General features: G+C 48.4%; 1 protein-coding gene across 2 annotated transcripts in view; it reads left to right on the top strand.

Annotated features, from left to right (window-relative positions):
• Tead4 (TEA domain transcription factor 4) overlaps window positions 1–12,927 on the top strand; it is a 73,518-nt gene that overhangs the window by 28,248 nt on the left and 32,343 nt on the right. For both annotated transcript variants that reach the window (XM_021189974.2, XM_021189973.1), the window contains exon 2: window positions 1,799–2,053. In XM_021189974.2, the coding sequence (XP_021045633.1) occupies window positions 2,047–2,053 (7 nt within the window). In that variant the 5' untranslated portion in view covers window positions 1,799–2,046. The remainder of the gene's footprint in view (window positions 1–1,798; window positions 2,054–12,927) is intronic.

The following is a 12,927-nucleotide window of genomic DNA, read 5'->3' as shown; positions in this document are numbered from 1 at the left end:
CTGTCCTGGAACTCACTTTGTAGACCAGGCTGGCCTCAAACTCAGAAATCCGCCTGCCTCTGCCTCCCGAGTGCTGGGATTAAAGGCATGTGCCACCTCCTATCTTATTGTATGAGTGCTGGGAGCACAGGTGTTTACCAAAGCATCCAGCTTTTTAGAGGACCAAACTCAGGTCATCTGGCTCCCGCAGCGCATGCTTTTACCCACGTAACCCTCCTTCTGTGCTGAGTCAGTCTCTTGATCCTGACTGTGGCAAACTGGCTCCTGAATCTCAGGGATTCTCCTGTGTCTTTCTCTCATCGCCAGTGGAAGCCCTGACGTTACAGACATGGGCCACTTCATTCAACACGTGTGTCTGGGGATCTAGACTCAGGTCTTCCCAGTTACAAAGCAAGTGCCTTTCCCACAGACCATCTCCCAACCCCTTTGTTGAGTTCTGGGTGAGAGCGATTTTCTCCAACAGTTTGGAAATACATTATCCTGAGTCTTTTCGTATTACTGGTGAAATCCACTATTAGTTTAATACTTCTTTCTGGGCTGGGGGTTGGCTCATTGGTACAGCATCTTCTTGGCATACAAGAGGTTCCAGATTCTATGCCCATACAGCAGGCTCTTGCTGTAGATAATCCGCCCTTTTTCTAATTTGCCCTTTTTCATCCCTGATGGTTATGGTCTGTTTTGGGCATTGTTTTATTTTATTCAGATTTATCCTGATTAAGATTCATTATGGTTACGTAATTGGAGGATTCCGATCTTTCATCAGCTGAGGAAGTTTCCCGGCCAGTTGCTTCTTCAGTTGTTGGCTTTGCTTTGTTTGTCTGGATCACCCCTTTCTGGAATGATTTCTTGTGCCCATAGGGATTGAACTGAAGGCTGTGTCTTTGCTAGGCAGGTTTCCTGTCAGTGAGCAAGAGCGGCTGGGCATCTTTATCTGTCAACAGTGTATAGGGTCCAGACAGGACGTATGTCCACATTGTTGCACATCAACCTGACCCTCTATATCCATTAGACAACTCCCTATTTCTCCCTCCCCCAGCCTCTGGCAACATCTACTGTACCTTATTTCTAAGAATCTGTGTTAGCTTCTATATGTACACCTATACATATGACTGGCTTCTTTCACCACAATATCATTGCCAATCACCCGTGTTATAACATATGGCAGGACAGCTTCCTCCTTAGTGCTGATATTATACCCATACCACATTCTGTATTGATGTAGGGATGAATGCAGGATGGCCTCCTGTTTTTGGCTGTTGTGAATAATGCTGCTATGAACATTGGTATACATATGTCTCTTGGAGCTCTTCCTTTCAATTCTTTTGAACATATATATATACATATATATATATATATATATATATACACACACACACACATATATTTGTCTCTTTGCCTTTGTTTTCTACTTCCTAGCCTTGTGTGTGTTCTTAGAGGTATAATCAAGGAGTGTTTATTTGTTTGTTTGTTTGTTTTCGAGACAGGGTTTCTCTGTGTAGCCCTGGCTGACCTGGAACTAGCTCTGTAGACCAGGCTGGCCTCAAACTCATGGAGATCTGCCTGCCTCTGCCTCCCGAGTGCTGGGATTAAAGGCTCAATCAGAGGGGTCTTTTATGCTCTTTGGGCAGTTTAGAAGCTTGGTTTGCTGAGGGAAAACAATCTGTTCAAGCCTCCCTGACTCCTGACCCCCACCCCCATGCCCAGACCTTTCACTTTGTTCCCTGAGTAACCAGCCTGTACTCCTTGGGCATCCTGCAGCATGAACCATTCTTACTGTGCCTTGTTTCGGCTCTAACAGGTCCAACGGGTGCTCCTCCAAGCCGAGCCTTGGAGGGCAAGGTCGGCACCATTACCTCCAACGAGTGGAGCTCTCCCGACTCCCCCGAGGGGAGCAGCATCTCTGGGGGCAGCCAGGCACTGGACAAGCCCATCGACAATGATGCAGAGGGTGTGTGGAGCCCCGAAATTGAGCGAAGCTTCCAGGAGGCCCTGGCCATCTACCCACCCTGTGGCCGCCGCAAAATCATCCTGACGGAGGAAGGCAAGATGTATGGTAAGGAGTCTGTCCGAGCTGGACAGAAGCTGGCCTTGTAGTTCAGCACAAGTGGGCACAGTAACCTTGGGGCTCTCCCAAATGACCTCTTGTGGCTTCTACTGAGTGCACAGTGCTTTCTTCTGTCCTGAGTTCCAAGCGTCTGAAGAGTCGAAGCTTGGGAATGGATAATGAGGATGGGATCTGGTGAGGAGACTGTGTACTAGTAGGAAAAAAAAAATGTTTGTTTGTTCAGAGACAGGGTTTCTCTGTGTAGCCCTGGCTATCCTGGAACTCACTCTGTAGACCAGGCTGTCCTGGAACTCAGAGATCTACCTGCCTCTGTCTCCCAAATGCTGGGGTTAAAGGTGTGTGTCACCACTGCCTGGCAATAGAGAACTTTATGAGGATTATCGGGGGTAGAATAGACTATCTCCACAGAGCAAAATAAAAATTCTTATTCTGTCTCTGCCTGTCTGCCTGTCTGGCTAGCTCTGTCTCTCTCATGCTCTTGCACATGCACGCACACACATGCATGCACGCACACACCATCATAAGCAAATGCTTGATCTTCATGCCACCAACCTTAGATACAAAGATTAACAAAACTGGGGACTTCGCCTGGGTGTAACTCAGTGGTAGAGTACTTGCCTAGCATTAAGGAACGTCCTGAGTTTAACCCCCAGCAGCAAATAGAAGGGGGGAAAAAAGAAAGGAAAGGAAAAAAATGAAGGGTTTTGTTTGGGGTAGGACTCCTCGTGCTCCCTTCTCCTTGCTCCCTCCTCCCTCCATGTATCCAGCACATGACAAACAGCAGTTGGTGCAGCAGGTGTGGTTCGTGTCATGGAGTGGGGACATGGACACACACAGCTGACAGTTCTCTCAGGCAGGCTGTGAGGGCTACACCTTCCTTCAGGAAGGACCCCCATACCCTTCCTTCAGGGAGGAACCCCATACCCTTCAGCTTCTTGAGTGACCAGGATATGGAACACCACAACCATATGGGAAGGACCAGCAGGCTATATGAGTCTATATGGCTTTGGAGGAGAGGATTCTGGGAAAGTAAAAACAGACCAAAACAGCTACAGCAAGACCCAGGTCAGAGTTAGATCAGGCTTCTGCTCCCACCGGAAACATCCTCAGGGACTCGTGCTTCACACCGTATGTTGAGGGGTGGAAACCCAGAGGTTTGAGAAAGTCTCTGCAACTGGTGACGTTAGGACAGCAGAGGGTTCGAAGGCCAGCTGCCACTCTTGCCCCAATGGGTTTCCACTCATGAGTGTCTCTCCCCACTCCCCACAGCACAGTGCTTTTTCAGCTGTTGGAGAGCCACTGTGTAGGGGACCTGAGTGTATTAGTGGGTGTCACCATAGAGTAACAAGTTCCCTCAAGCTGCTTCAAGGTTGAACACAACAGTGACGAGGTGGGGTAGCTTGGAGGGAGAGCATGATCTCCGCATGCATGGATCGGCATGGAGGTGGCATGCAGATACAAGCAGGCAAAGCAAAAGGCTGAAAATCTGTTTTGTTTTATGTGTATGTGTGTGTGCCTGCGTATATATCTGCACCACATGCCTGGAAGGTCAGAAAGGGCATCAGATCCTCTGGAACTGGCATTACCAATGGTTGTGAGCTGCCACATAGGTGCTAGAAACCAAATTTGGGGTCTCTGAAAAAAAAATCAGTAAATGCTCTTAACCACTGAGCCATCTCTCCAGTCTGCCTCTTACCTTACAAAGACACCAGTCTCTGGGGTTAGGATATGTCTTAGTCCAATATGATCTCAGCTTAACTAAAAAACCCACAAAGCCCCTGTTTCTAAACTGGGTCGTGGGTTGGGCTGTGGTACGGTTCAGTGGTGGAGTGTTGGCCCAGCATATGTAAGTCCCCGATCCCATCTCCAGCATCACACGTTACAGGGTGGCCCGATGCTGAAGTTACAGGTATAAGCTCTAGGGGCTTAGTCTTCAGCATCCCTCAGCTGACTAAATTGAAGTCCAATCCCAAGGCTGGGGACACTAGAGCTCTTCCAGCTCCTGGTTTTGTTGTTGTTTGTTTGTTTATTTTCTTTCTCTTTTTTTCCACAGTCTTCCATGAGACCAAAACAGTGCCTTTCTTTTCTTTGGTTCCTTGCTCCTTTCACATCAGACCCCAGCTCTATTCCCTGACACCAGTTAAAACCTCCCCATCTCCCTCTCTCTGCACCCCTCAGTTCCCAGAGGCACCCCCTTACCATCCACTGCTCTGATCACTTCTTGTTCTAACAGTTGCTCCTCCAGGGAGTTTCCTAGAGGAGAAAGCTGACCTATGGAGCATTCGTAGGGTACCAGCTGGGGACAGAGCTCTCCATGGGGTATCCTCCCATAGCTGCCTGTTTTTTTTTTAATAGAATCCAGGACCACCAGCCCAGGGGTGGCCCCACTGGCAGTGGGCTGGGTCTTCCCCTGTCAATCACTGATTAAGAAAAAGTCACAAAGGCTTGCCTGCCTCCAGCCCTACCTGAAAGAGGCATTTTCTCAATCGAGGTTCCTCCTTTCAGATGACTCTAGATTGTGTTAAGTTGACATAAAACTAGCTGGCATAGTGACCCATGCTAGGAAAATTAGAAAGTTTGAGGCCAGCCTAGGCTATACAAGACACTGTCTGTAAAAATGGGGCGGGAAAGAAGCTGGGAGGATGGCTCAGTGTTAAGAGCACTTGTTCAGTTCCCAGCGTCCTCATCGAGCAATTTACAGCTACCTGTAAGTCTAGTCCCAGGGGATCTGAAGCCCTCTTCTGGTCTCCACAGGCACCATTATACATGGGACACACACATATACTTATTTATAATAATAATAATAATAATAATAATAATAATAATAATAATAATAATAAATGGGCAGGGAGATGGTTCAGTAGGTAAAAACGTTTGCTGCCACAAGTCTGGGGACCTGAGATTGATCCCTGAAATTCAGGTTAAAAAGTCAGATGGAGGGGCTCGAGAGATGGCTCAGTTGTTAAGAGCACTGACTGCTCTTGCAGAGGACCCTGGTTCAGTTCCCAGCATCTACATACTGGCTTCCAACCATCCTCAACTCCAGTTCCAGGAGATCTAGCACCTCTTTTGGCCCCAGTGGGCATCAGACACATGCGATGCACTTCTGTCTATGTAGATCAAATACTCATACACATGAAGTAAAAATAAAACCAATCTTTTGAAAAAATAGTCAGATGAGCTCTTTTTATGGCAAGATGGGAAGGTCATTCAAAAGCAGAAATGAGAGACACCCTTCTTAAAAGCAAGGTGGAAGGTAGGTCCAACTCCCCAAAGCCATTGTCTGATGCCTATTGGACGCACATGTGGTACGCATGTGATTTCTTTCCATCTACCCCACCCGAGGTATGCATGTGTCGTACCCTGACCCTGCTTATGTACATGTGGTCTCTCTCTCTCTCTCTCTCTCTCTCTCTCTCTCTCTCTCTCTCTCTCTCTCTTTCACACACACACACACACACACACACACACACTTTTTCTCCCCTTTTCTCTGCCCTCATGGCTCTGCTCCTGTCTGTCTGCATCTGCCCCTTCTCTCCCTCTCCTTCCCCCAGGAAAACTCCCTTANCACACACACACACACACACACACACACACACACACACACACATCTTTTTTTCAAGGTAATTAAACAAAAATGAATAAAAACATACTGAAGATTGGCTCTGTGGTCCAGGATCTTTGGCTACCTGCTTTAGATTTAGTGACATTCTGATTCACACTCTTGTTATAACCATTGCACCCTTCCCCTGCAGACATGTTGTGACCCCCAAGTAGAATGTTGTACCCCTTAAACAACAGTTCATTATTCCCTCCCTCCCTCCCTCTTCCTTCCTCTCTATTTCTGACAGGGTCTTATATGTTATCCTGGTTGGCTTGGAAATCATTGTGTAGGTCAGGGTAACCTAGAGCTCACCGGGATATAAGAGTCTTCGCCCCCGAGGAGTGGGGTTAATGTGTATCAGCATGCCCAGCTCCTCAGGCAGCAGATGCGTTTCTTTCTAATGTATTTAAATATATTTGATTTGATTTAGTCTTCTTCTTCTTCTTCTTCTTCTTCTTCTTCTTCTTCTTCTTCTTCTTCTTCTTCTTCTTCTTCTTCTTCTTCTTCTCCTTCTCCTCCTCCTCTTCCTCCCTCCTCCCCTCCTCTTTCCCCTTTCCCTCCTCCCCTCCTCCTTCCTCCTTCCTCCTTCCCCCTTCCCTCCTCCCCTCCTCCTTCTCCCTTCCCTCTTCCCCTCCTCCTTCTTCCTTCCCTCTTCCCCTCCTCCTTCCTTCATCTTCCTCTTCTTCTTCCTTCTTCTTCCTTTTCCTACGCTTCCTCTTCTAATTCACTCAGTGTCATGTTCATGCTGTAGTGTGTGTCAGAATTTCCTTCCGTTGTATGTCTGTATTGGACATCCATCAGTGGAGACTTAAGCTGCTGCTTAGATTTAGTTAGTGATTGTGGGTAGCTATTTCTTCCCCTGCTTTACATGTGAAGGAATGGACATTAGTCTCTCAGGTAGTGAGAAGAGCAGAGCTAGCAGCCTCCATCCCCCTCCCCCCCCACTCTGAACTTCTTAACTGTCCTTCCTGGCTCTGCCTCCGCCTGGCCTTGGGTCAGGTGGGTCAGTCCTGGGCAGGGGGACAAGAGCGTCCTGCTCTATCTGATGACTCACCTGGCCTGCGTGAAGGGAGGTCTTGTGTGAGCCAGACACTGGCTTATACTGGTCTCTTTTTACCAGCTTGGGGGCGGCCAGCACAGCTGGGAGGTATAGATAGCTCTGAGCTCACAGCAGTGTGTGTGTGGGGCAGGTCCCCAGGGAGGCTGACTCAGACCTTGTCTCACCCTGGCTGTGCTCCTCTGGGCCTCTTGCCTTCCCTGAGGGACCTGTTGTGCCCTGTCCTCACCTCTAGTCAGCTTCAGCTGCCAGCACCCCCAAGAGCCCCGTCTTTACACTTCCTGCATGTAGAGATCATTTCCCAAGTGGACCAGCCAGTGGGGCCCACAGTCAGCGGACAGCAGATCCTAGAGTTGGGACTGTGGCCTTAGTGTTTTGACTACAGGGATTAGGCCTGTTACCAGCTCAGGCCACGGTACCCCAGAGCCAGGCAGCCATGCTGATGACATGCAGAGCCGTAGCCCAGCTTAATGCCTGTTATTTCTGAGCTGAGGCGCCCATGCTTGTTGGCTTTGGTCTCCAAACTGAACGCCTCTCGTCTCTCCAGGACGAGCTCTCATGCCTGGGGTGCTCTGTTCACTTTTGCCCTTTCACCGCGTGACTCTCAGTCTGTATTCTGACATCATCCTATTCTGATTTCCTTTGGCTAGCCTGGCCACAGGTCCCTGGGAATGGAGTTAGGGAGGAAAGAGGTACTTCTTCACTCTTGCCTGCATCTGTCCTTTCCCCTCTTCCTCCTCTTAGTGGTTGCATTGAAGGATGCCTTCCTCCTCCTCCTCCTCCTCCTCCTCCTCCTCCTCTTCCCTGAGGCTGGCTCCTTAATCTTTTGCATCAGTTCTTCCTGGTCCCAGCCTTCACATACCATACCTGGATGCAGCTCTTGTAGGGTTGAGTCTTTCTGCCCCTGGTTTCATTCCCTGTGTCTTTTGATTCCTCTGCTGTGTCCCTGGCTCGCCATTAGGCTAGTCTTATGAAGCATCATCTCTCCTTGAGTCTAGCTGGAGTAGGGGTTGGGGAATTTCTGTTCTTCGTGACTCCATGGTTAATTCGAGAGGCAGGAGAACTACCTTTTGTAAGGGAGCCATCCAGTCAGGCATGTAGTAGGGTGGAGCCCGGAAGCCAGAGAGCTGGGTTGTCTTGGACCTTTCTGCAAGGAAGAGGGTCCGGATCTGGTGGGGGTGGGAGTGACAAATGTGCTCTAGGCAAAGGAGCTAGAGTCTGGCACTAGCTCTTAGGTAGGACTCCACACGGTAGCTTTGAGAGAACCAAGTGAAGCATGTAGACAAAGCATTACCAGGAAAGGTTTAGAAATGAGCAACATGCTATTAAAAGCTCCCCTTTCAGGCTAGACTTGGGCAGCCTAAGCTGGAGTCTGGTTGAAAAAATGATTTTTTTTTTTTTTTTTTACTGTGGGGATGGGGTAAAAAGAGGGAAGCTGGCCCGAGTTTCCTCCTCTGTCTGCCCCGCCTCTCCCATATTAATTGTTCCTTACTGGTTCTGACTTCCTTTGGCATTGCTCCTAGGTGTTCTAGAGTGTTTTCCATTGCTGAGGTAAAACAACTTAGGAAAGGGTTTATTTGACTTCCAGGTCACAGTCCACTATCAAGGGAAGCCACACCAAGGCAGAAGGAACCTGAAGGCAGGAACTGAAGCAGACATCATGAAAGAATGCTGCTTATTGCCTCATTCCTCATGGTTTTCTTAGCCTGCTTCTCTTTTTCTTTTTCTATCTATCTATCTATCTGTTTATTTGTTTATTTATTTAGGTTTGGTTCTGTCTGTTTATTTTGGGGGGAGTAGAGTGGAAGAGACAGGCCTTACTTTTTGACACCGACTGTCCTAGAACTCACTATGTAGACCAGACTGGCCTCGAACTCTCAGAGATCCACCTGCCTCTGCAGCAGGCTCATCCTGCCTGTTTATGCAGCCGAGGATGGCCTGCCATGAGTGGTGGTGTGGCCCCCAGCACAGGCCAGTCTGATTAAGTATTTCTTTTTCAGTTGTAGCTGCATTTTCCCAGGTGACCCTTGTTGTGTCAGGCTGACCAAAAACTAGCCAGGTGCTGGGGTCTTTGCTCGTTGCTTCTTTGTCCTTTAGTGTGTCCAGCTCTTACCCTGTTCTCATAGGCTGTCACCTCTCTCCTGCTTCTAGAGGCCCGCGGAAGTCTAAGTCTCTTCTACTCACGCTGCCTTGATGGCAGGTGTGTTCTAGAGCAAGACTTGACCTTGCCAAACATTGCTTTTCTTCTCTGTAGGATATTCATGACCACCTCGGAAGAAGGTGTTTTGATTTCCTTTATTTCGCGGTAGGAGACAGATGCTAAGCTGTTTGTATGAACAGTGTTCAGTGGCGTTAAATATATTATGTTTCCCCTTTTTATTTTATCATCTTTAAGAATCCTTATTTTGGGGCTCAGTGGGTAAGAGTGCTTTCTATACAAGCACAAGGACCTGAGTTCAAATCCTAAGCATCTATGTAAAAACCCAGAACACCCTGGTGGGCAGAGACAGGAGGATCATTGGAGCGTGCCGCCAGCCTATCTCCATGTAAGGTAGAGGGTGACAGAGCAGGACATCTGACATTCTTGTCTCACCTCTGCACGTGGATGTTCACACCACATGTACACACACATTATTATTTTAAATTATACTTCATTGATTTGCTTTGTGTACGTGTGGGGGTGCTCGTTTGCTCGTTTGTGAAGGTCAAAGGATAGCTTCTGGGAGTGGGTCCAGGGGATCAGACTCAGTTCATCAGGCTGGAGGCAGGCATCTGTCTCACCAGCCCCCAAGTTATTATTATAACGGTGCTGAGGATGGAGCCCAGAGTCTTGTGTATGCTTGGCAAACCCTCTAGCACGAGCCCCAACCCCAGCTTGATACATTCACATCGTTGTGCAGACACCGTTACCATCCCTTTCTAGAATTTTCCATCACCCTCAAATAGAAATTGTACCCATCAAACAATAGCTTCTCATTCTTTTGGGCTCCCATCCATGAGAACAGCATCTCTCTTACCGTTCTGTCTCTGTGGCTTGGCCTGTTCTAGGTGCCTCAGAAAAGTAGAATTCTGCGAAGGTTACTTCACTGTTTGGGAGGGGTTTGTTTTTTATATGGAGGGTAGAAGCCAGGACTTTGGCCACAGGAAACCCATGACCTACCAGTGAGCTACAGCGCAGGCCCACCTGGCTGGCTAGCCCGTCCGTCATCAGCAAATGGACTTTTGTGTTGTCTGTGTCCTTGCTGTTTTGCCGCTGCTGTTAGCGTTCACGTGTCATCAGGGTCTGAGCCCGTCTCTGCAATTCTTATGGGAATCCAGGAAAGATCTGTTGGCTCCGATGATGATTTTGTGTTTAACATCAAAAACAGTGTTTAGCTGGGCGTGGTGCACACGCCTTTAGACCCAGCACTCAGAGACAGAGGCAGGTGGATCCCTACCTTTGAGGATTGAGATCAAGCTAATCTACATATGGATTTCAGGATAGCTAAGCCTACATAATAAGAACTTTTTATCAAAACAACCAACCAATCAGATAACAGTGTTTGCTGTTACTTTTCTTTTCCTGCTGCTGTGATAAAAGACTCTGTCAGAAGCACATTAGCAAGAGAGAGTTTACTTGGGCTGAAAGTCCAGAGTTACAGTCCACTGTGCGGGGTCGTGACAGCAGGAACTTGAGGGAGCTGGTGACATCATGTTCGCCACTAGTAGGTAGACAATGATGAATTTTTAAATAAAAAAAAATTATTTATTCTGTTTATATGGGTGTGCATATTTTTTATTTTAATTTTTAAGATTTTTATTTTTATTTGTTTATTTTTTTCTGCACTATGGGCATGTTTGGTGCCTTGGAGGCCCGAAGATGGTATTGAGTCTCCTGGGACTCTATCTAGTTCTAGGTGGTCCTGAGCCAGCATGTGGATGCTGGTGATTGCATCTTCATTATCTGGAAGAGCCAGTCATCTGGGCCAGAGAACGATGTTTATTGAGTTTTATCCCCCCACCCCCCATTCTTTTGTATTTTCCAGGCAGGTTTTTTTTTTTTTTTTGTATGTGTGTGTTCTTGTCTGTCCTAGATCTCCCTCTGTAGATGTGGTTGGTCTCTAATTCAGAGATGGCCTGCCTCTACCTCAGGAATGGTAGTATTAAAGGGGTTGGAGGTGGGGTGGGAGTGTGTGTGTGTGTGTGTGGCATCTCCTCATAGTTATGAGAGGTCCAGTGCAGAGAAGACCTAGACCTGAGAGCGCAAGTCTCCTCTCAAGGAGTCTCCATGTTTAGTGGGGACTTTGACACAGAGCTCAACCAAGGAAGAAGGCCCAAGCCATCACCCGAGGAGTGGAGGTGGGAACGGGCCACACCCACACGGTCAGGGAGAGCTCTTGGGGATGCCAGCCAACAGAAATTTCACCAGACGTCTTGGAGCCCGTTCAGGGATGATGGTGGTGACGGCTCAATTAAGCCCCATTGCTGTGGTCACTTCTCCACAAACAAGCTCCTCCCCACAGCCCACTGGCATCCGTGGATCTCGGGCAGAGAGGGTCTGCTGCTATCCAGGTTAGGGAGCATAGCATTTCAGTTTTTAAAGTCCATTGCATTTATTAACAAGGCCTTGTAAACAGCAGGATTGATTAGAGCAGGGCCTGACAGTCTGAGGAAGATGGCCGACTGTCCTGGCCTTGGGGTAAACAGCTTGTCTTTTACTTCCTCAATGCTGTTTTTATGGCGTAGGGGGAGGCTGATGTGGCATGGACACTGCTCTGCCTGTTAGCTGGTGGCTTTGTGGGAAGCGAAAAGGTCATGAGATGACCACGCTGATTTCTCCTCAGAGATCCCCACCCTCAGTTGGTGGCCAGGCCGAGGCCCTCCCTTCTCCTTGGACGGTCCTTCCCATGGTGGGCCACGGATTGAGCTATGTGTGTTAGCTGCTGGACACGTGTTCTCTGACACATGAGTCTACCATCTGTCTGGTGGGGATGTCCTTCCCAGCCCCTCCCAGGTCCTCTCTAGGGTGGGTCAAGGCCACCTGCCACATTGCAATCTCCAGCTGCTCAGGATCTCCCCCAAAGGCCAGGGTGGCTTCCTGCTTCCTTAGCTTCTGAGCTCAACTGCTGAGGGGTGAGGCCTGCAGTTATACAGCCAGTGGCAGGGCTGGGGTGGCAGCATGTGTCTTCTTCCCTCTCCCGGAGTTATCTGGGCTTTCCATCCTGTCCTCTCTTCGTCCCACCTCCTCCCCCTTTTTTTTCTCTCTCTCTTTTGGTGGAAGGTATTTTTGAGACATACCACTATATAGCTCAGGCTTGCCTTGAACTCACTCTGTAGTTCAGGCAAGCTCACAACTAAAAATCCCCCTGCCTCAGTGCTGAGGTGGTGGGTGTGCCCCAGCCCTCCTGGGGTTCCTGCAGGTTTCTTCTTGCCAAGGCTCTTTGACAGGCTTTGGCGGCTCTCTCTTCAGGACCACATTCCTGCCTGCCCCTTACTCTTCCTCATCCATGAGCTCAAGATGCCACTGTCTACAAGGGTTGAGAGTATGGAGCATTCTTGGGTGGACTTGGGGGATGGAGGCCTTATGACACTCAGGAGATCTTGATGATCCACCAAAAGTTGGGGAACAGAGTGGATCCTTGTGAAGGAAAGCTACTGCCACTGGAGAGAAGGCTTCCACAAGAAAGACCAGCCTTTGTGTCACCGTGGTGATGAATCTTCACCATCCTAGAAACCAATCCTCACAGTGCCTGGGCCACTAACAAGCCATGTGGCCACTAACAAGCCATGTGGCCACGACTGAAGCGTTTCTCCATCCTGGGCTTCATTTCCTTCTTTGGCTTAGTCTGGGAGAGCAGCTACTTCTAGGAGATGTGACCAGGTTCAGTCACAGTTACACCACGTGTTTGTTAAATGGCCTCCTTGTGGGCATGGTAGTACAGACAGATCTTTAGTTCTCCCTCCCAGAAGGCAGAGGTGGGTGGATCTCTGTGAGTTCAAGGCTAACCTGTTTATGTAGACTACATACCTTGTATTGTGAATTCCAGGCCTGCCACATTATATAGCAAAATCCTGTCTCAAAATAAACAAAACACACATCAACAAACAAAACAAACAAATAACTCATGACAAAGGCCGCAGAGGATCAGCAGTTAAGAGCATTTGCTCCACAATCATGAGGCACAGAGTTTGGATCCCAACATTTCTTTTTTTTTTTTTTTT

The sequence above is a fragment of the Mus pahari genome, chromosome 2 (assembly GCF_900095145.1).
Source record: "Mus pahari chromosome 2, PAHARI_EIJ_v1.1, whole genome shotgun sequence".
NCBI classification, from domain to species: domain Eukaryota; kingdom Metazoa; phylum Chordata; class Mammalia; order Rodentia; family Muridae; genus Mus; species Mus pahari.
Note: the sequence above shows the minus strand (reverse complement) of the source record. Positions and strands in the feature narration are given on the sequence as shown.